Genomic DNA, 21,510 nt, shown 5'->3' with positions numbered 1-21,510 from the left:
CAAGTCTATCAGTAGCATAATAGGCCAATGAATCAATTAAAAACAACTAATTCATTAATGTGACACAAGATTATGAACTTTCATCAAAGTAAGCCTTTCTGAAAGACTGAATTGAGTGGGATAATCTCATAAAACTGCAGCTTGCTGAGTTCGACAGATCAGTCTCTCTTAATCCTTTTCCACCTGCAGTATATCACTTAATACATCCGTGGGGGATTTAATGACAAAAAGCCTGTGTGATTTTCAACATAGGTCTGAAAATACGTATGCACAATACTGCCGCCAATGTTTGCTTATCACCAACATCTGCTTCTCTGGATACAGCAGCATTAGGAGGCTTCATTTGTGAATTCTGTTTCGGTGTTTGTTATACTTATACTGCAGCCTTGTACAACAAAAGAAACCCTGCTCTCTCTTGGCCTTTCTGTTCGTCTGTCCATCTGCTGGTCTACCTGCCTGCCAGCCAGTGTGTGACTGTAAGACTGTGTGTGTGTGTGTGTGTCCCTTTCTCCCACTTGGACGCGTTTCTGAGAGGACAGATGGCCTTAACTGCAGGTCTTCCTCTCACTCCACTCCTCCTCATCCTCCCCTCAAACTGTCACCACAAGGAGAAGCCACAGACAGAATCTCTCTCACACACACACACACACACACACACACACACACACACACACACACACACACACACACACACACACACACACACACACACACACACACACACACACACACACACACAAACGCACAAACACAAATCGCCTTGTAAACTGCCACAATAGTGAAAAGGCTTCCCTGCTGTCTATCAGCCAAGAGAGGTAGGGAGATGTGACAGTAGAGTGACCCTCCTCTCCCTGTCTCTCTGTTCACTCACCCTTCACCTAATCCTGCTGAGAGGGTGACAGTCCCCCCATCCGCACCACCTCCCCCTTGTGTTTTCCGGGGGGATAAAAAAAACACTCACCCTCACTTGACTGCCAAAAGCACCGACACAATCCCCGCACAGAAGAGATACGGACGTTAGGGCTGAAATGTAAAAAATGTAAAATGGATGGATTTTAAGGTTCCATCTAGATACATTCTACAAGTGCACTCCGCAGTTAGGGTCCGTCTAAAAGCACTTTCAGTTCTAACAGTGTAACTGGCAACAATATTTACCCACTTAATCATTCAGTAAAATCTATCTAAGATAGAATGGGCTATATGATGATATAAAGCATGAGACAATATGAATTTGTCAGCCTTCATAGATTCTGCCATATTGTTTATGGGTAACCTTTGATACCTCTGGATGTATTAGGCCATTTTTGGTTGCGAATCAATACACACTTTACAGCAATATTGTATTTTTTATGATTTTGGCATCAGTGCAATGAAATACCTTGATCTGTTAGATATTTAATCTATCTATGATATCCAAAAGTAATCAATAATCAGAGGAAAGTGTGTGTGTGTGTGTGTTTGTGTGTGTGTGTAGCATCACTGTTGCAGAGGGAAAGCTGAATACTCAGATTCATTTCATTGATTTCTTTTTTAGTATCTCCATTCATTTCCAAATGAATCAGTTTCAAATTAAATGATTTTACAGAATAAACCTTCAGCCACTGATTCATTGATTCATTCTGTCATTTGCTATAGTGCGTGCACACGCACACACACACACACGCACGCACGCACGCACAAACACACACACACATATACAGATAACTTATTCAAACAAGCAGACTTCCGTTTTCATCAGTACAAAAGATCTTCACTTACAAAACATACAGAGTATTTTCAAGCCTTACGCACTTTTTTGCAAGAAAAAACAATTTTTTCTTCACATTGTTGGTTTTGAGACTGTTTTGAGGGAACATATTTTCTGTACAGTTGCTGAAGTAATGCCAGAACAATTATTGGTGGTATTTTCATTCATTACTTCATTGACTACAGTTGTCTAGATCGGGGTGGGTGGGATGAGCGGGCTTATTTTTGTTCTTTTTTTCTCCCCCTTTTTTGATGTTATTGTCTCCGTGTTGTGTTACATGTGTGTTGTTTGCATTTATCTCTTTTTAAAAGAAAAAGACGGGACTGGCCGATGTAAGAGTGAGATGTAACCTTTTTTAATTTGCTCAGTTCTCCCGGTGACGATATAATTGCTACAAAAAAATTAATTTCATGAATAAATCTCTTCTCTTAAAGCTACGATTTTACACAGAAACGTAAGATCAGATTCTCTTTGCGTTTATAAATGTTACACAGTAGCTCCCTATCAGACATTGTACTTATTCTAATAACCCAAACTCAGCATGCTGCTCTGTTGATCTTTTCATGTGCGTCACATCGCTGCCACCTTTTAGACATAGGCTGACACTGAGCCACGTCTAATCCCGCTTTAATGCGTGCAGCAATGACAACCCCGACAGTGGTGAACTAGCACAAGCAGGCAATTTTCCGTCCCAGTGTCGTTTCGGTCTTAGAGGGATGAGGCTGCTTTTGGGTGATGAATAGTGCACACACACACACACACATACACACACACAGACACACACGTTACGGTCAGCCTCAGTGCTAGAGGGAGCCAATGAGATAGCTGAATGCTGGATGGTGGATTCCAGATTAGACCAGAGCCAATGGGAGAACGTATTGTTGGTGAGCTGCAGTTCAAACACAGATTAGTTGTAATCCCCTGTAGCAGCATCAGAACAAATGATGTCCTCTCCTCCTCTGTTCCTCACTAGCTGCTTTCTCACTCTTCTCTTACTGTGCCATTCATTGACAGATTAATAAAAAATAACCGTAAATTGCAGCCTGACTGCTAATCATTGGAAGAAATAGGCACAATGTTCTGAGAAAGTTCAGAAACTACAAACATATTTAAGTGTTTCCCAACATATTTATTTATTTGTTTCGGGGTTTTTTTTTTCTATTTAGAAAGAACCTGGAAATGTAATAGTAGTTACGTATTTCTGTTCCCTTTGACCGCAGCTGTCTCCAGAGGCATTTCCCTGGAAGAAAAGCTAAAATATTAATGACTGGAAGAACTGACAAAGATCCATTTGAACCAAGATAGAGCCAAGTTAAATGACTGTGATGATTAAAAATCATTGGAATTTTTTCTCCATATTTGTAGAACTGTCTGCTTTTCTGTAGACAGATTTTGCACTATCCATGTTCAGCTGACCCGCTGTGCACTGACTCTCTCTATTACGCAGTTAACTGGACTTGGTCAACTGGACGTGTACCAACTGAACACTCATTTTTCCCTGTAATTAGGAACAAATTCTACAGACCTTCTCCAGAAATCTGCCTAGGAATAAACAATTAAATATTACACTGGGAAACTATGGTCCCGGCTTCAAAAGTCCCGTAGAATCCAAGAAAAATATTCAGCACCTAAAAAAGCCTCAAAACCAGTCGGGAGACTAAAAAACATGAACAACATACCACATTAGACATTAATTATGCTTAATAGTCTATCCAATCCATTTTCATCGCACAACATGAAAACTACTGGATCCATACAGTATTTCTTCCCAAAATATTTATATGCTGGAGCATTTCCTTAATAGTCATCCTGTCCAAGTCATTAAAGCACTAGCCCTCTCTGCGTTTCTATTCTATCCCTCCTCTTTAGGGTTTTCTTTTTTTATATATAAAAGAATAAAGGCTTTAGTGGAGCTACAGTATACTGTCCTTGTCTTTCACATGAGCGGAGCTGCTGCTTCTCATCAGAACGCTTCCGGCCCCTCACTCTGTTATGTAATGCACGAAACCAGCCATATATCATCAACTTAATCTCTCCGTGTGGGGGTTGGAATAGTGACGGCAGCGGGAGGGGGAGCAACGAACCCGCGTTGTTTTTTCACGTTCCTGGGTTGTGCTAGTGCCAGCAGCCTTCACTGACAACAAAGTGCTTCGGTCGGCTGAGCCGCGCACCCTGCAGCAACGACATCCTCCTGGGTTTGAGCGCAGCCCAGGAAAACGTCATACAGCGCGTGGGCCTTTCTGCTCATGTCTCCTTTGGCATGTCACTGTCAGCTATAAAACTGACCTTGCATCCCTCACAATAATTTAAAAATGAATTTAATAAATTCCCACAGTCTAACATTTTCCGCTATTGTTTCTATAATCCGTCATAGTGACATTAAACTGAGGTACCCTTTAATCTTCTGTCATGACATGAATATTATACATAAAAAGCTATTTTCACCGGCAATGATACAGTATTATCAGTGTTTGTTGAGTTTCAGGAGAAGCAGCGGTGGTGCTGATTTGGTTGTTTTTGAGAGAGCTGTCCGTGGTTCTGAAACTGCGGCTGAGCGCATCAGCAATGTCTCTGTAAGCATTATCTACTACTATCTGTGCTGTATACTGCGCTAAGCAGCACATTGCATGATTTACATGTCGCATTATAGATTCTGGTGCCACTTTGTCGATGTTTTCTGTGACGGCCTGTCACACAGCATTATGAAAGTGCTAAAAGCTTTGTACTTGACTTATGCTTTTAAAGTCTACTCGTTCAGATCAATTCACTAAAACATTTAAAAAATTTTCTGCACAATTTCAGAATAAATATGTAACAAAAATTTCCAACTTAAATGCTTCCGACTTATTTTCAGAGTCAGGATACTGGAACATGTTGGTTAACACTGCTCAGTATAGCAATTTGATTTAAACATGGTGACATTACTGTTACTATTATGTAGACGGTAGATGTCATATTTCCTTTAGAATTGCAAATTCCCAAAAGACAACCTAAGTCAATTTATATTCAAATAATGAAGTTCTATTGAAAAGGAAGCTCTATGAAGACTACGGCTGCAACTAAGGATTATTTTCATTATTGACTAATCTGCTGATTATTAACTGATTAATCGTTTGGTCTATGAAATGTCAATTTCTCACAATCACAATTTCCTTAAGCCCAATGTGACGTTTTAAAATGTCCAAAATCTGTGGATGTCCACATAAGATAAAGGAAAGCAGCAAATTCTCACATTTGAGAAGCTGCAACTTTTTCTTTTTTGTTTTGCTTTTGAGAATTTCTGTTTGTAGAATAATTTAAAATGATGAATTAATAGTCAAAATAGTTGCCAACTCATTTTGTAGATCGACTAATTGATTAATTGACTGATCGTTTCAGCCCTAATGAAGACAGAATCTGCCACACGCTGCCTGCACTGCTGTAACTCCCACTTTATTCACCTTTGACTTTCTGAACAAATTACTCCTTTTTTGCCGCAACTTTTAATTTGATGCATCTTTTCCTTTTCACTGTGACACTGCCTCAACTCCTCTTCCGCCTCTTTAGATAGAATACCACGCTCTGCAAGCAATGATGTTAAATTTTAGTCAGTTATCCACATGTCTGACTCCACCAACATCCCCACCTCCGCCTGAACTAGTAACAGGGTTCACCCAGCCAGCGCTGCATGTGTTGGGCACTGAGACCATTAAAGCTCCCTGCTTCGTCTCCCTGCCATGAGACTCATGGGAGGGAAAATACAGACTGGGTGACAGACACAGGTGGGAACCGGGCATGGTGCTCGGATTTAGATTCATGAAATGTCCTCTTTACAGTCAATTCACAAGCTGGTCGGTGGGACACGACTGGGAGATGCAGGGCTAGCACAGAGTGATGCTTGATGCTTGTGTGTACAGGTATAAAACATATGGTTCTGGAACTATTAGTCAATTTGTTGACGAGTCAGTCAATGGGAAATTAATCTGCAATTGTCAGTTTTCAAGCAAAGAGGCCAAACAGTCACTGGTCTCAGGTTCTAAACTATGAGGATTTGCTGCTTTTCTCTGTTTTTGTATCATTGTAAATTGATCATCGGTGGATGTTTTTGACTGTTTTGAAGACAACACCATAGGCTCTTTGTACACCTGATGGCATTTTTCACTATTTTATGACATTTTATAGACTAATATTTTTTTTATACTTGTTGAATGAAAATCTGTTACTAATTCAAGAAGAAAGGAAAATAAAACAGTCCACAAACGCAGCCAAATACAATACAATACTGAGCTTGTCATAGTCTAAGACAAGAGAAAGGGTACCAATGAAAACAATGAATAAAGAACAACGATGATGACAAGGTTCATGATAACTGACGGCTTAATTGCTAAAGGTACATTTGATGACATACAGTGGATATTGCATCTCTGATATAATTACATTTGGTGGATCCCTGTAATTTTAGTTTAACCTTGCTGCCTCTACGTTGTAGTCGGGCACTATTAAATTTTATGGCAGTAAAGCACCCCCCGAGTTGAAGTTAGACTGAGAGACAGAAAAGGATGGGAAACAAAGGTGGAACTGAGATGATAAACAGTAAATCTAACAGTGAAAGCAGATGAGAGAGGAGTACACTCTCTGCAAGAAGGACACATCACTAAAGCAGGATCAAAAAAAGAGTGAAGGACAGATGATGAGGAGGAATAGATCAATTTTATTAGTATCTTCAAATGTTTTTTCATGCCATTAGCCCGGCATCTCTCAACAGCTTGTCTTTCACTTAGAGGTCGGCCGTCCTTGTCCCTGAGTCACACCTGCAAGGCATGCAACGGCATCACAATCAAAATCTAATCCACCTGAGAGGAGAGGTGTCATGGTTAACTATCAGGAGAAACAGGGTCTAGATGTACATTAAAGTCCTTCCACAAGGGTTGTATCGACCCTGTAGCTGCTACTTTTTGGTGAGATTCCATCTCACCCTATGTAGAAAGAGTGGCTTGATAATTATCACAAGTCTTAAAAGATTGAAAGAACATATATGTCTCCATGTCGCACTCTTTTTGACCAACCAAATGCCATGCTCTGTAGACAGGTAAACCCAGATAGGTTTTTAACAGCTTATATCCCTTGTGAAATAACTGATGTAAATGTCGGTCCTCCATGTATAAGTCTCCTATACTTTGGTACTGATCGTCTGTGCTAACCGTAAACTGCAAAACCACACAGAGGAGAGAACCAAGCCAGGACCAGAGCTGGGAGAGAGAAATAATCAGTCCTACATAAATGCACAAAATCAACCATGATGCTGCTGGTTTCTAATAAAAGCAAAAATAATGAAATAGTAATCAGTTTAATGACAGCCAAAAAGAGTGGGAGGCTGTCGGAGGAGGAGGAGGATGGGAGAACCTGAGTGATGTCACTGCAGCTGGACTAGTGCACCCATTAACACACGACAGTATCTATTTTTTCATCACTGCTGCAAGATGGCAAAGACCGTAGGCCTTACTGACACACGCACACAGGATGAAGTGAGTCTGCTTTACAGCTCAAGGCAGGCTTCATCACAATATATACCCTTTCCTTGTTTCAAATGTTTCGGTTTTTCCTTTGTTTAAACCGCCGGTTCCTCGGGTAAGGCAGTGTGATTAGCCACAAGCTGTTGCTATGACTACGGCTGAGTGAGTGCTGCATAGCGCGGCACGCTTAATGAGCGTAAAGAGATTGTTGTAACAGTGCAAATTACTGAAAAGGGAAAAAAAAAAACAAGGCCTTCCAAAGACAGCTGTAAAACATGTGACAAAAGTAATAACAAGCTGCTATCAGAACACTGCTTTTGAAATGAGTCTCATAAAAATGTCTATTGAGTCCTCTATTAGAGGGAAAGTTCACAATCCAGTACCATGCAATGGCTACAAATGGTAAGAAAAATTGATTTCAGTTTGCTTTTAATGTTTCATAGTGCGTATTTCTTATACTGGAGATTATTCAAGTGCTGATACGGAGCTAAAGGGGCACTCCACCAATTTATTACATCGAAGACATTACAGTTCTTGGGGAGAACTAAGGCATAGTTGGAAAAGATTAATAAAGCTTTCTCATCACATGTTAGTACATGTGAGGCACAAGCTGGGGCTAGCTATATAAAGCCTTTTGTGGCTGTTTGAGTGGCATTCTGGGTAATGTAGGAACCAGGTTTTGACAAGGAAATTGGAATAAAAAAAAGAGGCTATCTCTGGTTCTACTGCATCTCCTTTTAAACCTTTTTTAAGCTGTCCATTGTGAGTGCGACAGTGTAGCAACAGTGAAATGCTTAATCGGTTTCTTTTCGATCCCCTAATTGGCGCTTGTAGACTACATCTTTCACCACAAAACTGATACTCCTTCCACAGGTAGCATCATGCGTAGATTAGCCTGACATGTAAAGAGTAGGCCTGCCTCACCTACTTCCTGTTAAGATGGGGATTAGCACTCCCTGCCATGCGGTGAACTATCTGTCTCTGCTGCTAAACTAATATAAGAGGAGACAATAACGGTTTCAGCCAAAAGAGATAACCATGCCAGATGTCTACACGCCCAATTATATCTGCCAGACGGTGATGAATCAATAAAATAATCTCAAAAAGCTGTTGCACTGATGGATCTCTCTCTGTTCATGAGTGACATTTTGTCGTGGAGGAACACCCGGCCCTTGTTCGGTGTGGGGGGTGAGCTGCCCTGCAGCCACAGTGTGCATACACTCTGACCTTGCTTGAGCAGAAAATACTGCTGAATCACACGCTCACTGTGCACGGAGTGTCCAAGGGAATAAAAGTCTCTGAAACCACGTAAAAAATTAAAAAATGTTTTTGATCATGTGGAAAACAAGCAAGCAGGGCTGACGGTTAGCAAGTGACACCCATGTTGTTGGCTTCACTCACAGCCTAAGCACAGGCAGACAGATGGATGAGCTGAGCTGGAAGGGCTCAGCGCTCAGGTGGACTCTCTCTCTCTCTCTCTCTCTCTGCAAGGTCATACTGCAGCATAACAGATCAGATCCGTTCCCCCACGCTTTGTTTTGTATCATCATCATCATCATCGTCTTCAGCTCTGACAGACAGAAAACCGTGCATATTCGCGAGACTGAAACCTCATCAAGCACACACGCAGCGAGCGTCAGTCTGCACCCTCGCCTGGTCAGGATTGAGTGGCCTGTGGGCGACAACAGCAGCACATGCAGCAAGCTGCCTGTCACTGTACCTGTTTTGCAGGAAGCCATCATCCAAACTGACGCTGCCTCTGTGAATGATGTCACAGGATTTACACTGGTACACATGAACCACTCGGTGTCGTTTTGACACAGAAATCAGGAAGTTTAGAAACTTACTTATCTTTCTTTATGGCCCACATAGCCAGAGGCGATTTATCTCATTCAATTCCAAGTTATTTAACAGGAATCTGTGGTTCCGTGAATGCACCACGGTGCAGCTATAAGATGAACTTCACCAGGGGGTTTATGTAGGCCTAACGAAACAACCGTCTTGCCTCACTGCTGTGTGCATGGAAGCAGGGAGATAAAACGATACAACCGGTGAAATGTGCAACCTTTGGACCGTGCAGTAACTCACAGGATCTCGGTGAAGCCGGATTTAAACCTGCCTGAGAAGGGGGGGATGGGGACTGAGGTGTGTGAGGTGTAAAGCCACTGCGGCCGCTTGCTTGATGCGCCAACATGCATCGCAGCCGGGGAAAGCTACTTACTTCCCGACGAAGTTCTCCAGCACCGAGCTCTTCCCCGCACTCTGGCCGCCCACCACGGCGATCTGCGGCAGGTCCAGGTTTGCGTTTTGGCCGATGGCGGAGAAGGCATCCTGCATGCGGTTCACCAGAGGAATCAGATCCTCCATTCCCCGGTTCCCCATCGCTGCGGCGCTGTCTTCCTCGTCAGACCGGGGAGGGATGTATCTCTTATTTTTCTCCCCGTCCCCTCCTCGCCTCCCTCGCGTTCAGAAGGCGTCTTGGACTGCGCTCACACCGGCTCACTTGTCGGTTTGCGCCTTCATTGGCTGCGCCTCCTCAGTGTGTCAGATCACCTCAGCTTGGACTCCCTCCACCACCGAACATGTACACTCCTCACCACTAAGCACCGCGGGTGTGTGTGTGTGTGTGTGTGTGTGTGTGTGTGTGTGTGTGTGTGTGTGTGTGTGTGTGTTTGTGTTTGTGTGTGTGTGTGTGTGTGTGTGGTGGGGGGGATCTCTTGTATTTTCCTCAGGAGAGATCCCTGCAGTCCTCCGCACACACCGCTGGGTGGTGACACTGCTGAGCTTTCACTGCTTGCCCGTCAGCTGGTAGCTGTCCACAGCGCAGGAAGCTCTTGTGTTTAAGAGACTCCGAGGTTCAATCTTGTTAGAGACCGTTAAGAAAGTTTCGGTTTGGAAAAATCGGGCCTTTGGTGTTTTTAATGTTACTGCCCAAACAAAAAAAAAGTGTGTGATGTACAGAACTGCCAGTGGTGCTGAATCTGCCAGCACCATGGACAGAGGCCAGGGGGCACTCTACAACTTCTTGTATGTCTGGTTTTATAATTTCAGAGTAGGTTTTGAGGCACGGAGTTGTGAACCAGTAATATTTTTTTGTGGTACCCCAAGAGTGAGTCCTAATGGTTTTTGGTGATCCCCTGCCTCTTTATCTAGGTCAGCATCCACTTGTCCAACATTTCTGCTGATGGCAAGCAAACCTGGAACCCTCGATTACTCCATTACTTGATCAGATGACAACAGAAAAACAAGTGGCAACTATTTTGATGATCCAATAATCGTTGAAGACATACTCCGAGGAAAGATGCCAAACATTAGGTGGTTTCAGCTTTTCATTTGTGAGGATTTGCTGCTTTTCACTGTTTTATGTAACAATAAATTGAATATCTTTGGGTTTGGGGACTGTTGGTCATACAGAACAGGAGATTTAAAGACATTACCTTGTAATCTGGTAAACTGTGATCTGTTATTTTAAAGACCAAACGATTAATTGATTAAACAATGTCCAATTGATGTAAGTGTGTATTGGTATTGTTATCTATCAATCTATTTATCTATCTATGTCGTCAGAGTCTAATTAATGTAAAGAAAAACAGGTAGCCATGATGTATGTACTATACATGATATAAATATAAGTATGAAGAATAAATAATATATACCCTAAAAATGCTATATTTGTATTATATATAAAAGTAAATAGTGTTACATGTGTGTGTGTATGTGTAATATATACAATTGACAAACTATACAATTTTATAACTAATATATATATATATATATATATATATATATATATATATATATATGTACATATATATATATATATACACACACACACACACACACACAATGCGACTGCATTGTACATACATACATTATGTATGTGTTATATACCATATTTTGTATATATACATATGCAATATACTGTATAATACATATATAGTATATTGTATTGTTATACAACATGTGTATAATGTATGTACAGTGCAGTTGCATTGTACACACATACAGTGTTTGTTTCAGTACTACTGAATATCTATTTCAGTATTTAATATCCACTTAGTGCAAGATGCCAGGTTAGTGATACACTTTTATTAATTATTTAGCAGGCGGTGCTTGTTACTTATAACAATAATAGCTCAACAATAATTATAGCGTATAAGTGTAAAATGTCGTACCTTAAAAATACAAACTTTCATTAAATCTACAAGGGCAGTGGTATCAGTTTGAACGTGAAACACTTGTCAGTTTTAATTGATACAAATACATTATCCAAAGCTCCATATTTTATGCAGAAATGAAGCATTTTCTCCAGACAACCACCAGGGGGCGTCAGGTTGCAGTGATTTCACTACACTGGAGAGGCTGGGTAATGATACTGCTTTATGCAAGTTGTACCGGGGCTGAGAGCAACTATTGAACCCTGTGCCATGCTTTTAGCTGGGTAATCAGCAGTCAGCGCCGCTCCCCTCTTTGTGAAGCAAGTTGTAACAGCTCTAGGAAGCCTAAGGTAAAATGTATATAGTAGCCGAGGAGGCGCAGCTGGTTTGTCTGTTCGTTAGCCTGCCATTTCAGAGCTATGCTAAGCTAACTGGTTGGGTTCAGTTACTGAGCGGTGGCTAATGTAGCTTCGTTCATTTCATGGCAGGTGTGTAGCTTATTTATTTATCGACACAAAATGTATACTTTGTCCTAGTTTTGGAATAACATGCTACTCTCTCGCAAAAACAAATAGCCAACCTGCTGTTATCTTCATAAGGTTGGCTAACTGAGTAAAGAAATGAAATAAGTAAACCAAAACAAGCGCAAATTGTTGTTAGCCTGTGTGCTAACACTAGCTAGTTGTCATCACGAAATATGAGAGCTACCTGTTGTCTTGGGGAGGGGGTGCACTGTTGTTGAATGTGTCTTTACAACAAAGAGTTGTTCTGACAGCAGAGCACACATTCACGCCAACCTTTTCTTCCTCCGATCCAGGGATCTTGTATTTTGAGAGGTGTGAAAACAGTGGCACCTCACGGCTGCGGGTCTGTCAACTCACAGTGTAACGGCGGAAATTAAAGCCCGTAATGTTCAATCCGCACATCCACCAGCAGCAGCAGCAACAGCAGCAACAGCAGCAACAGTTTCACCAGCACCTGCGGCAGCTACAGCAACTTTTCCAGCAGCAGCCTCCGCCTCCCCCGCCGCAGCCACCTCCGGGGCATCATGTCGCCCATCACCACCACCAGACCCCGCGGTAGGCACGTTAACTCGAGACCGAGGTTTAAGCAGGGCCTCCTGTTTGATATGTGTGGCTACTGGCGGTGGCTAAACTGGAAGCCCTGTCACAATACATGCCGGACTGTACGATATTGGGGTGGCTGGAAATTTATCAGCGTGCAGTATTTTTAAGAGAGCTGTTAACTACAGCCAAAACTACTTAGTCTTTCTGGATGAGATACTTATTTGTCGGCAAACAGTATTATGCGTACATTATAAGTTGGACTACTGCCATGCTCTGTTATCTGGCATGCCCAAAGGTAATATTGATAAAAAGCAGATTACATAAACCACTGTTGCAAGATTACAGGCCCCAGACCAAAAAGCTTGTGCCATGTTACCTGTCAGCTTTTAGGTGTGCATTTTTAATCCTCATCTCTTTTGCTACAGATTTCTGTAAGGTTGTATCAGTTGAAATAACACTGCATGTTTATTTTCTTTTGTGTATTTGCTATACAGAGCTATTCCCGTGGCTCCTCAGACAGCCCCTCCTCCCAGGATGGTCAACCTGTGCCAGACGACTCAGACTACCATCATCGCCCCCAATCCCATGCTGCAAGGAGCCATACTGATGCAGCAGATGCAGGGTAAAGTTGGGATTACAGTTTAAAGACAGCAGTATTTGGTAGAGGGCAAAAGCCCCAATCTCTAAATACAGTAGCTAATAAACAGAAACAGCTGTAGAATTTTTATTTGACATTTTTATAGAGGATATGTTTGAAAGCATGAAAAAAAACTAAAATTCATTGCATGCTTTCCTTTTTATCCAGGTAACATGCGTAGCTTTGGAATGGGCGGGCAGCAGTTCCGTCAGTTCTTCGCATCTGGGGCAAGGTCGTCTCTGCTCGGGCCGGTTCCCATGGGCATGGCAATCAAGTCCCCCATCATGGGTTTCCCAGCTGCACGACCCTTCCACCCGCATGGACGATACTACAACAACAACAACACCAGTACCACCACCACCGCCCCTTCCTCCTCCTCCTCCTCCGCCTCTTCATCCACCAACACAGTAATTACAACTGCACCTTTATAATGATTATAATGGCTGCATAGGGTTTCCATTAGGTTTGTGTGAATCTCAAGTGCATCAAGGTTTAAAGACCGACTGAATCAGAGGCAGTGGAAATGTCCATACGGTGATTGAGGTAATTTGAATGTAACCCATTCAAAGACATTTGGGGTTTACCTCTGTGCTTCACGCAGAAGTAAATGAATCGAGCATCAAATCTTTAGTTAAGTTTGCAACCTCAGCAAATGCTTTCATTACATTAAAGGGACAGATCACCCAAAAACAACAACATGACTCTTGATGTACATTATTTTTATAGTTTTTGGAGGACAATGGAGTTCAGTGGAATACAGGTGAAGCCACATCCGGCTCTAGCCACATGCACAATATTTGATTTTAGAGATGAAGCTATTGCTTTATTTAATTGATAAGTTGATGGACAAAGAATTAAGAAATAATTCTGATGACCAATTAATCATTTATGTCATTTTTGAAGCAAAATGCCAAAAATTCCATTGATTCCAGCTTCTCAAATGTCAATATTTACTAGATCTCACAGTCAAATATGATATTTTACAGACTATCTTTTGGTTATGGACAGTTGTGTCCAAAAACAAACAATATAAATACAATTTTAAAGTTAAATGAGATGAGCAATTTTCCCCTATTTTCTGACATTCTGTAGACTGACTGAGTAACCAAAAGAGTAAATAGCAGATTAATGAACAATGAAAGTAATGGTTAGTTGCAGTTCTGCTTGATAGCAGGAAAAATTCTTTGTCGGTTTCAGTTTCTTCAGGGCAGTTTTTGATAGTAAAATGAGTCAGATCTCAGCTTAAACAGGCGGCTCCAGTTGCCAATTGATTTCAGCTTCTCTGATTAAATTAACCAGGTTTAAAAAGTAGCTCAACATGGCTTAAGTTACAGATGCAATAATATGTTATGTTTAATATATTGAAACTGAATAATAAAGCTAATTTGACTTTTAGATGCTCAGTCAAAATCACTTGTATCCAGTTCTAATAAAATACTCTCTTATTTGTGCTTTTGTCAATGTCTCTTAGCTGCATCTGTACCTCAAACTTGAAGGTATAGCCATGTTAGTTTGGGCCAGTGTTGATGCTAACTTTAATAAACAAGCCAAGCCTCTTTATATACAGTATATTTGAAATCCTATTATCTGTCTTTGTTTGTAGGACACCACAGCTCGCCAGCCAGACAGGAAGCGAGACAGTGAGCAGATGGCAGCAGGGAGCACAGACGACCAGCCAGCCGCTAGCAACACCAATGAACCCGATGATAAGTCTCAGACAGGTAGACTTGCAATCCAGTCAGCACTGAAAGATCTTAAGTTAAGAGTTAAGAGTTGAATATCATGTGAAACTGGTGTCCATGCCTCCACAAACTACAAAAGTACTACTTAAAGAGTACTGATGGTGAACATTTGTTTGCAGATAATCTTTTTATTCTTTGTTTCCAACTTTGGTTTTGCATTTTCTTTCCACAGATGGTGCAGTGGGAAGAGTGGATGGACCCATGCAGATCTTGGAGGGTCAACTTGGAGAACCTGCCATGAAAAAGCAGAGGACAGAGGGGTAGGGAAACCATTTTTTTTTAAATTACTGCAATTGAAGAGGTTCTTGAAAATCTTAGTACATCATCAGTGTTTAACCTCTTATCCATAGAGGGAAGGAAAATACCTGACCAAAAGGTAGAAGAGAAGGGAACTTAGTGCTTTAAAGTGGTTTTAAGATTATAGAAGTGTGCTGTCTCAGAAACCTTGCTGACCAAAACTGTCCTCTCATTGATTAATAACCTTCAACTTTGGTGCCTTTTTTTCTTCTTTTTCTCAGGTCAGAGACTATCATTATTGCAGATACAGAAGGGGAGGTTGTTTCTTCAGAGTGTAACAGCAACACAGAGGAGAGCCAGCCTGAGGGTAAGACACACATAACCCTAAGGTTTGGAGAGTAGATGGTTCAGATAGTTTAGATATTAAGCACTATTTTCCTCTAAATGTAGTGAAGCTTAGGTCAGTTGAGATGAACGCTTACTGTATGTTTCTCTTGGTCTTGAATCTTTTGCTAGATTGTGTCATTCTAGAAGAAGGAGGCTCTACAGAGGAATCAGATGTTGTTGAGGCGCTGGAGGAGAATAGAGCTGATGAGGTGAGAGGAGCATTTTAGTTGGTAAGGTTATGGTCATAGGCAGAATAATGTAAACACTTATTGAAAGATGATTTTGATGTTTATATCTGGTTTGTGAAACCTCTCTGTAGGTGCACAGCTGTTTGTCGGCCCCGTCACCCTCTTGCAGGCTGAGTGAAGATGACCAACAGGTTAATTTACCCCCAGAGGGGATCCCACAGGGAAAAGATGCCCCCTTGGGTTCACCAGGCAACCAGGACGAAGGAGAGGAGTGCGTGGCGGAGGGCGCAAACAAGTTCTACTGCTACCTCTGTAGCATTACCTGCCACAACCAGCAAGTGGGTTTAATGTGCACTCACACAGCGACATACAAAGGCCATAGTGGAGTGTAGTTGCTCCTGTTTGTTGGGAATGTGCAGAAGGCTGAAAAAGTCACATAATTTTTACAATGATTGTATTTTACTAGTCTCTTCTCTCTTTAATTTTCTCTTCTTTTCTGTTTTTTGCAGAACTTCAGGAGTCATATGAACAGCGTTTCCCACCAGCAGAGGATGATGGAGATCCAACATATGAGCAATGCCTGTCTGGTCACGCTGCTGCCACGAGTGCAGGAGACTCTACAGGGAGCAAACAAAGATGGGTCAGTTTTAAATGCACTAACATGCATTTGGCTTGTTTTTTTTTTTTTTTATTCTGATTTTCAGATAATTGATAGATAGATAATTGCACAGATTTTTATTGTAACTATAAACAGGTTAATTTCCTTTGTTTCCATTTCAATTTTAACATAGGAGAGTACTTTTAAAAGAGAAAATGATCATTATGAGTCTTGATTACACTTGTCTGTGTTCGTTGCAGAGAGAGAAAAGCAGACTTGAAGCGTTGGTGTGCCACCTGTCACACCCACTTTACCAGTAGCATCATGGACCACCGTCGCACCGAAGAGCACAAAGTAATCAGCATGTTGGCTTTACAGATAAACACATTGACTTAACGTAATTGCTGAATTCAAGAAATATTGCAAAAATATTTTTAAAAAGCACTTAATACAGCTTGTTTGATGAGAATAATTGATCTGGTGTCCCTCCATCTCTCCTCAGCTTGCCAGTAGAACTGCCATTTCCTCCTGCACAGTCTGCAAGAAACACTTCAGGACCTCCCAGATTTTTGTGGAGCACTTGCAGTCCCAGGAGCACAGACAGAAAATGGAGAAGGTATCTGTGTTTATAATCTTAAAGACATCAGCAAGTATTTTCCCAGAAATGAAAATGAAATTAAACATTCACTGTGCCATGCTGCTCCCCAATGTATTTGTTACTGTTTCAGCTCCAGGAAAAGGAGGGCTGTGAGGCCTTGGCCAAGCTGACTGCCGTGGACACAGACGGCTTTTCGTTGGAAGAGGAGGAGGGCAGTGAGGTGGAGGAGGGAGAGGAAAGACTCGGGAATGAAGGAGACCAAGATTGCTCTGAGAAACAGGTGATTTGATAAGACGCTCTTGTTATTTGAACCCCCCCACGAGCTTATTGACAATATGTGCCAGTAAGGCCAGTAAGCTTTATGACCCAAGATTGTACCAGAGTACAACATCCCTTTGAGATAAGTTATGAAATAACACTGTTACATTATTACATCGCAATCATGATGCATTTATCATAACATAGTTGTTCACTGTGTTTGTGGTGACCCGGTACAGGAGGGCTGGTCCTCCTTTAAAGAAGTGACTCTAAAGAATATGGCCAGTGATGAGCAGTATAACCCTGACACAGTTTACGGTGAGTGACATCTTCCTGACTCTGCAATCCATAATTAATTTTGTTTTCCTGCCTTTTCATGCAATTTGGATTTACGGATAACATTCATTATTATTGTGAAATACCACATTTGAGTGACGCTCAGTCTCTGATTTCCTTTACGGCAGGGTCCAGTTTCTTTGTTCCAGTCGCAGGTTTTATCTGCAGACTCTGCAACAAGTTCTACCACTTTGAATCTTCTGCCCTACACACCCACTGCAAATCACTGACGCACTTTGAGAACCTCAAGGTTGGTTTTGAATGATTTCATCAACTTTCTTTCTATTACTAAATAGGCAGTAACAGTTATAACTGATTATGTGCGGCCCAAATGAAAATTTTTGCTGTTCTGCTGGTTTACTAGTTTAAGTTAACTACATTATTACCTCTGCCAAGGAGGTTATGTATTCATGCGTGCCTGTTTGTTTGTTTGTTTGTAGGTTTATTTGGAAGCAGGAAATATACAAAATCTGAACCAATTTGAACCAAATTTGGTGGAGGGATGGGGCATGGGCCAGGGAAGAACCCATTAAATCTTGGGCCAGATCTGGATCATTTACTTTGAATTTCAATTTTTTCCTCTGAAGTCTGGTGTATGTTGGTTGACAATGGCCTTGGTGGAGGTCTGTGCTCCACTGAGCGCATTTTCTAGTTACTTGCGGCCATTTGTGTCCAGCATTTAAGAGACACATGTATTTTTTTTTTTTAATGATTGTATAAACCAAGCATCAATCCAAGCATATGTAAGCTCCTGAAGTGCTAGTGTGCAGTAATTTGCTGGCAAATTTGAATGCATCAGAGTGCATTATCTTTGATGAATTTCTATTTACTTACTGCAATATTTTTCTGCTTTCTTTTCTCAGAGGTACAGAACGTTGCTCAGTCAAAAGGGTGAAGCTGTTGAATCTTCCAGAGAGTCTCTCCTAGCTACAGACAGCCTCAGGCCTGCAATAGAAACCACCACAGACTGGTCAGATGCAAATTCCCTCTCCGATGACAATGGTTTAGTGACACACCTGAACTCCATGCAACCCATCATTACACTCACCCGACTGAAAATGCAGACAGAAAAACAGAAACAAGAGAAAGAATCAGAACCCGACCAAACCTCACAGGACTTCACCACCCCCCCAGCGACCTGCGCTGGCAGCACAGACCAAGACCTCAGCCTCCACTGCCAAAAGGAAGAGACCCCATGCCCGGCGCCTGTAGTTCAGGAGACCCCATGCCCGGCGCCTGTAGTTCAGGAGACCCCATGCCCGGCGCCTGTAGTTCAGGAGACCCCATGCCCGGCGCCTGTAGTTCAGGAGACCCCATGCCCGGCGCCTGTAGTTCAGGAGAGTCCTGCTGAGGTGCCTGTAGTTCAGGAGAGTCCTGCTGAGGTGCCTGTAGTTCAGGAGAGTCCTGCTGAGGTGCCTGTAGTTCAGGAGAGTCCTGCTGAGGTGCCTGTAGTTCAGGAGAGTCCTGCTGAGGTGCCTGCTGACAGCAGAGAGGAGCCAGTATCCGAGCCGGCAGCTGCTGGTGAGGATGCTAATGTAGAGGAGAAAGAGAAGAAGGAAGTTCCTGCTGTCCCAGGGAAAAACAATGGCACAGGGAAGGCAAAAACTGCGCCCAAACGCAGGTCAGGAAGGGCTGCAAACAGACGCTGAGTCAAAGTGCGATGTGAAAAGACAGGAAACCTTTTACAACCTTAGGACAGGTTCTCAGCATGTGAAGAGGTGCTTTCATGAAACAGTGATCAAGAAATGAACAGCCCAGTCTCTCTCCATGTTGAAAAGTATGAATTACAAACACACAAATAGGAAAAATTGGAGGACGCTTGATGGTGAATTGTGGTGGAACGTGACTTGTCATGTGAGTTGCTCTCCCAGGGTGGGAAATTAACGCCTGATAGTTATCAAATGCATTGATGGTGGGTAAGCCTGTTAATATTGGCTCCCAGTTAGAAAATGATGTTCTTGAGTAGGTCCCCAGTCATACCATTGAATTCCAGCAATCAGAATGGGATCATTATAAAGTATAAATGACTAGTCCAAAACAAACCTCCTCGCTAAAAACTGCACTTATGTTGAATTAAAAATAACATTTATAAATAAGGAGAAGCTCTTCATTTTGGAAATCCACCACAAAACTTAGTACAAATAATGCTCTGTCTTAGTTCTATAATACATATTAATATTGAAGCATATTTTGAGTATGGAGTATGTTCACACTGGAAAGAGACTAAAATCTCTATGCTAACTAACTTTTTTTTTTTTTTTTTAAATCAAGTGTGCTTTTGATGGACACTATTCTGCCACAGCTGCCAAACATAAAAACAGATGGTGGATAGAAACAAAATTGCATTTTTGAAAGCCCCAGGGAACAGAAAAATGACTATTAAATCCTTTGAAAAATATATCTATTCGATCTGTTCGCTGCGTTTAATTGGCAGTGACAGTCCAAAGTCGCAGTTAGATTGACCTGCATTGGCGCATGTGTTGTATAAAGTGATTAAGAATGTTTTTGTTTTTTTTAGCCACGCTAGTTGTGTGGCTCTTGGGATATTTCAGCCTGGACAACTACAACTGTTAGATGAATTGCAGTGGAATTTTATACAGATATTTATGGTCGTCAGGGGATGAATCCTTGTAACTTTGGTTATCCTCTGCCTTTTTCTTCTACTGCCAGCATTCTCACTCATACAGTGAAATATCACAAAATGGATTTGTACAGACATTCATGGTCCCCAGAGGATAATTCCTTTGGAATTAATGTATTTTCCTTTGGCACAACCAGGAAGTTCACATTTATGTTTTTGAGTGAAATGTCTCAACAACTTTTAGATGGATTTACTTGAAGTTTGATACACACATCATCAATGTTTCCTCAGGATAAAATGTAATAACTTTGGTGATGCTATATTTGTTGTCTAAAGCCACAATCAGGTCAGACTTTAAATTTGCTCAATAATTTGTCTTTTGACTGAATACTTGAAAAGCTAATGACATTTCCATCAGCCTCAGCCGTACATATCAGATTTACAAAGCAAAGCTGTAGACTCTTAGTCTTGTTCGGACACTGACTGCGAAAATGTTGCAGTATAATATAACACCTATAGTCTATACAGGTAGTAAGTAGTACGAACTGGGGCCCACTGTCTGACTTAAAATCATAGAAGCTAAATGCAAATTTAAGATACAGAATTTTAAAGGTGTAGAATGACGTGAATTTTCTAAACACTTGAGACCACTTTTCAGGTTGTCCTATCTGCTTTTTTTTTTTTTCCCCCCCACCCACCTTTTATTCCTATGTATGGCAAACACTGCAATTGTCTCTGACCCCCTAGATGAACAGTGTCCAGGCTTCTTAAATGTGGCTGTGCTAAAGAAAAGACAGTGACTGGTAGATTTTCTTTCCAGCAGTCTCTCTGGCTGGTTCACCAAAATGTTAATTTCCCACCCTGCTGTCCTCGAGGATCAGGAGGTTGATGAGGGCTGACTGTCAGTTTTTGCAAATTCTCTACCTAGCTAGATTAATGATTCTTAACTTATAGTAACCTACAAGTGTACAGGACTGTACCGATAAAGTGGAGCCATTTTCCACATTGCTAACCACTTAGCACACTCTTTTAGCAAGCTGAAATGTAGAATGTAACCAAATTAAGTGTGCAAGCAGGTAAAAAAGTGTTAAAATGATACTTTGGCTTGATTTTTGACAAAGGCTGAATCTTAAAACCGATAATAGTTTTGTTCACAGCATTTTTATAATTTTTTTTTTTTTTTTTTTTAAAAGACATTTAAGGTTCAGTTTGATGTCGTGTTTGGGGGGGGGGGGTCAGCAGCTGTGGCCTTTTCACTGACACAGTACTGCACAGATTCTTATTGCCCTACTATCAAAAATTGGAAGCTTTGCTTTCGTATAAAGCTTTCTTGAAGAGTTTAAAAAATTCCAACACAGTCTGTAGGAGCCAAATGTCATAGTGAACACCTGTCAAGAAAATGTCTAAAACCCCTTTTACATCCGCACATATTCATTTGGAGAAGAAACCCCTGTTTTCTTGAAATGTTAAGGCAGCTCTTAAATG

General features: G+C 41.5%; 2 protein-coding genes across 7 annotated transcripts in view; one reads left to right on the top strand and one right to left on the bottom strand.

Moving 5' to 3' along the window:
* Positions 1 to 9,652, bottom strand: part of dnm1a (dynamin 1a) — a 55,400-nt gene extending 45,748 nt beyond the window's left edge. For all 3 annotated transcript variants that reach the window (XM_040157260.1, XM_040157261.1, XM_040157262.1), the window contains exon 1: positions 9,461 to 9,652. In XM_040157260.1, the coding sequence (XP_040013194.1) occupies positions 9,461 to 9,621 (161 nt within the window). In that variant the 5' untranslated portion in view covers positions 9,622 to 9,652. The remainder of the gene's footprint in view (positions 1 to 9,460) is intronic.
* A 1,930-nt stretch (positions 9,653 to 11,582) lies between these two features.
* Positions 11,583 to 21,208, top strand: ciz1a (cdkn1a interacting zinc finger protein 1a). 4 transcript variants are annotated; one of them, XM_040158418.1, is made up of 17 exons: positions 11,583 to 11,746; positions 12,214 to 12,475; positions 12,958 to 13,085; positions 13,269 to 13,507; positions 14,704 to 14,821; positions 15,015 to 15,102; positions 15,361 to 15,446; positions 15,596 to 15,675; positions 15,786 to 15,992; positions 16,164 to 16,294; positions 16,513 to 16,606; positions 16,755 to 16,868; positions 16,981 to 17,130; positions 17,348 to 17,426; positions 17,573 to 17,694; positions 18,308 to 18,856; positions 18,917 to 21,208. In XM_040158418.1, the coding sequence occupies exons 2-17, from the start codon at positions 12,306 to 12,308 to the stop codon at positions 19,091 to 19,093; spliced, it is 2,532 nt and encodes an 843-aa protein (XP_040014352.1). In that variant the 5' UTR covers positions 11,583 to 11,746; positions 12,214 to 12,305; the 3' UTR covers positions 19,094 to 21,208. The 4 variants fall into 4 exon arrangements, with proteins under 4 accessions (XP_040014352.1, XP_040014351.1, XP_040014349.1 ...); XM_040158417.1 differs by having other exon boundaries at positions 18,308 to 18,886; XM_040158415.1 differs by having other exon boundaries at positions 18,308 to 21,208.
* Positions 21,209 to 21,510: the final 302 nt, after the last annotated feature.

The sequence above is a fragment of the Xiphias gladius genome, chromosome 20 (assembly GCF_016859285.1).
Source record: "Xiphias gladius isolate SHS-SW01 ecotype Sanya breed wild chromosome 20, ASM1685928v1, whole genome shotgun sequence".
Lineage (NCBI taxonomy): Eukaryota > Metazoa > Chordata > Actinopteri > Istiophoriformes > Xiphiidae > Xiphias > Xiphias gladius.
Note: the sequence above shows the minus strand (reverse complement) of the source record. Positions and strands in the feature narration are given on the sequence as shown.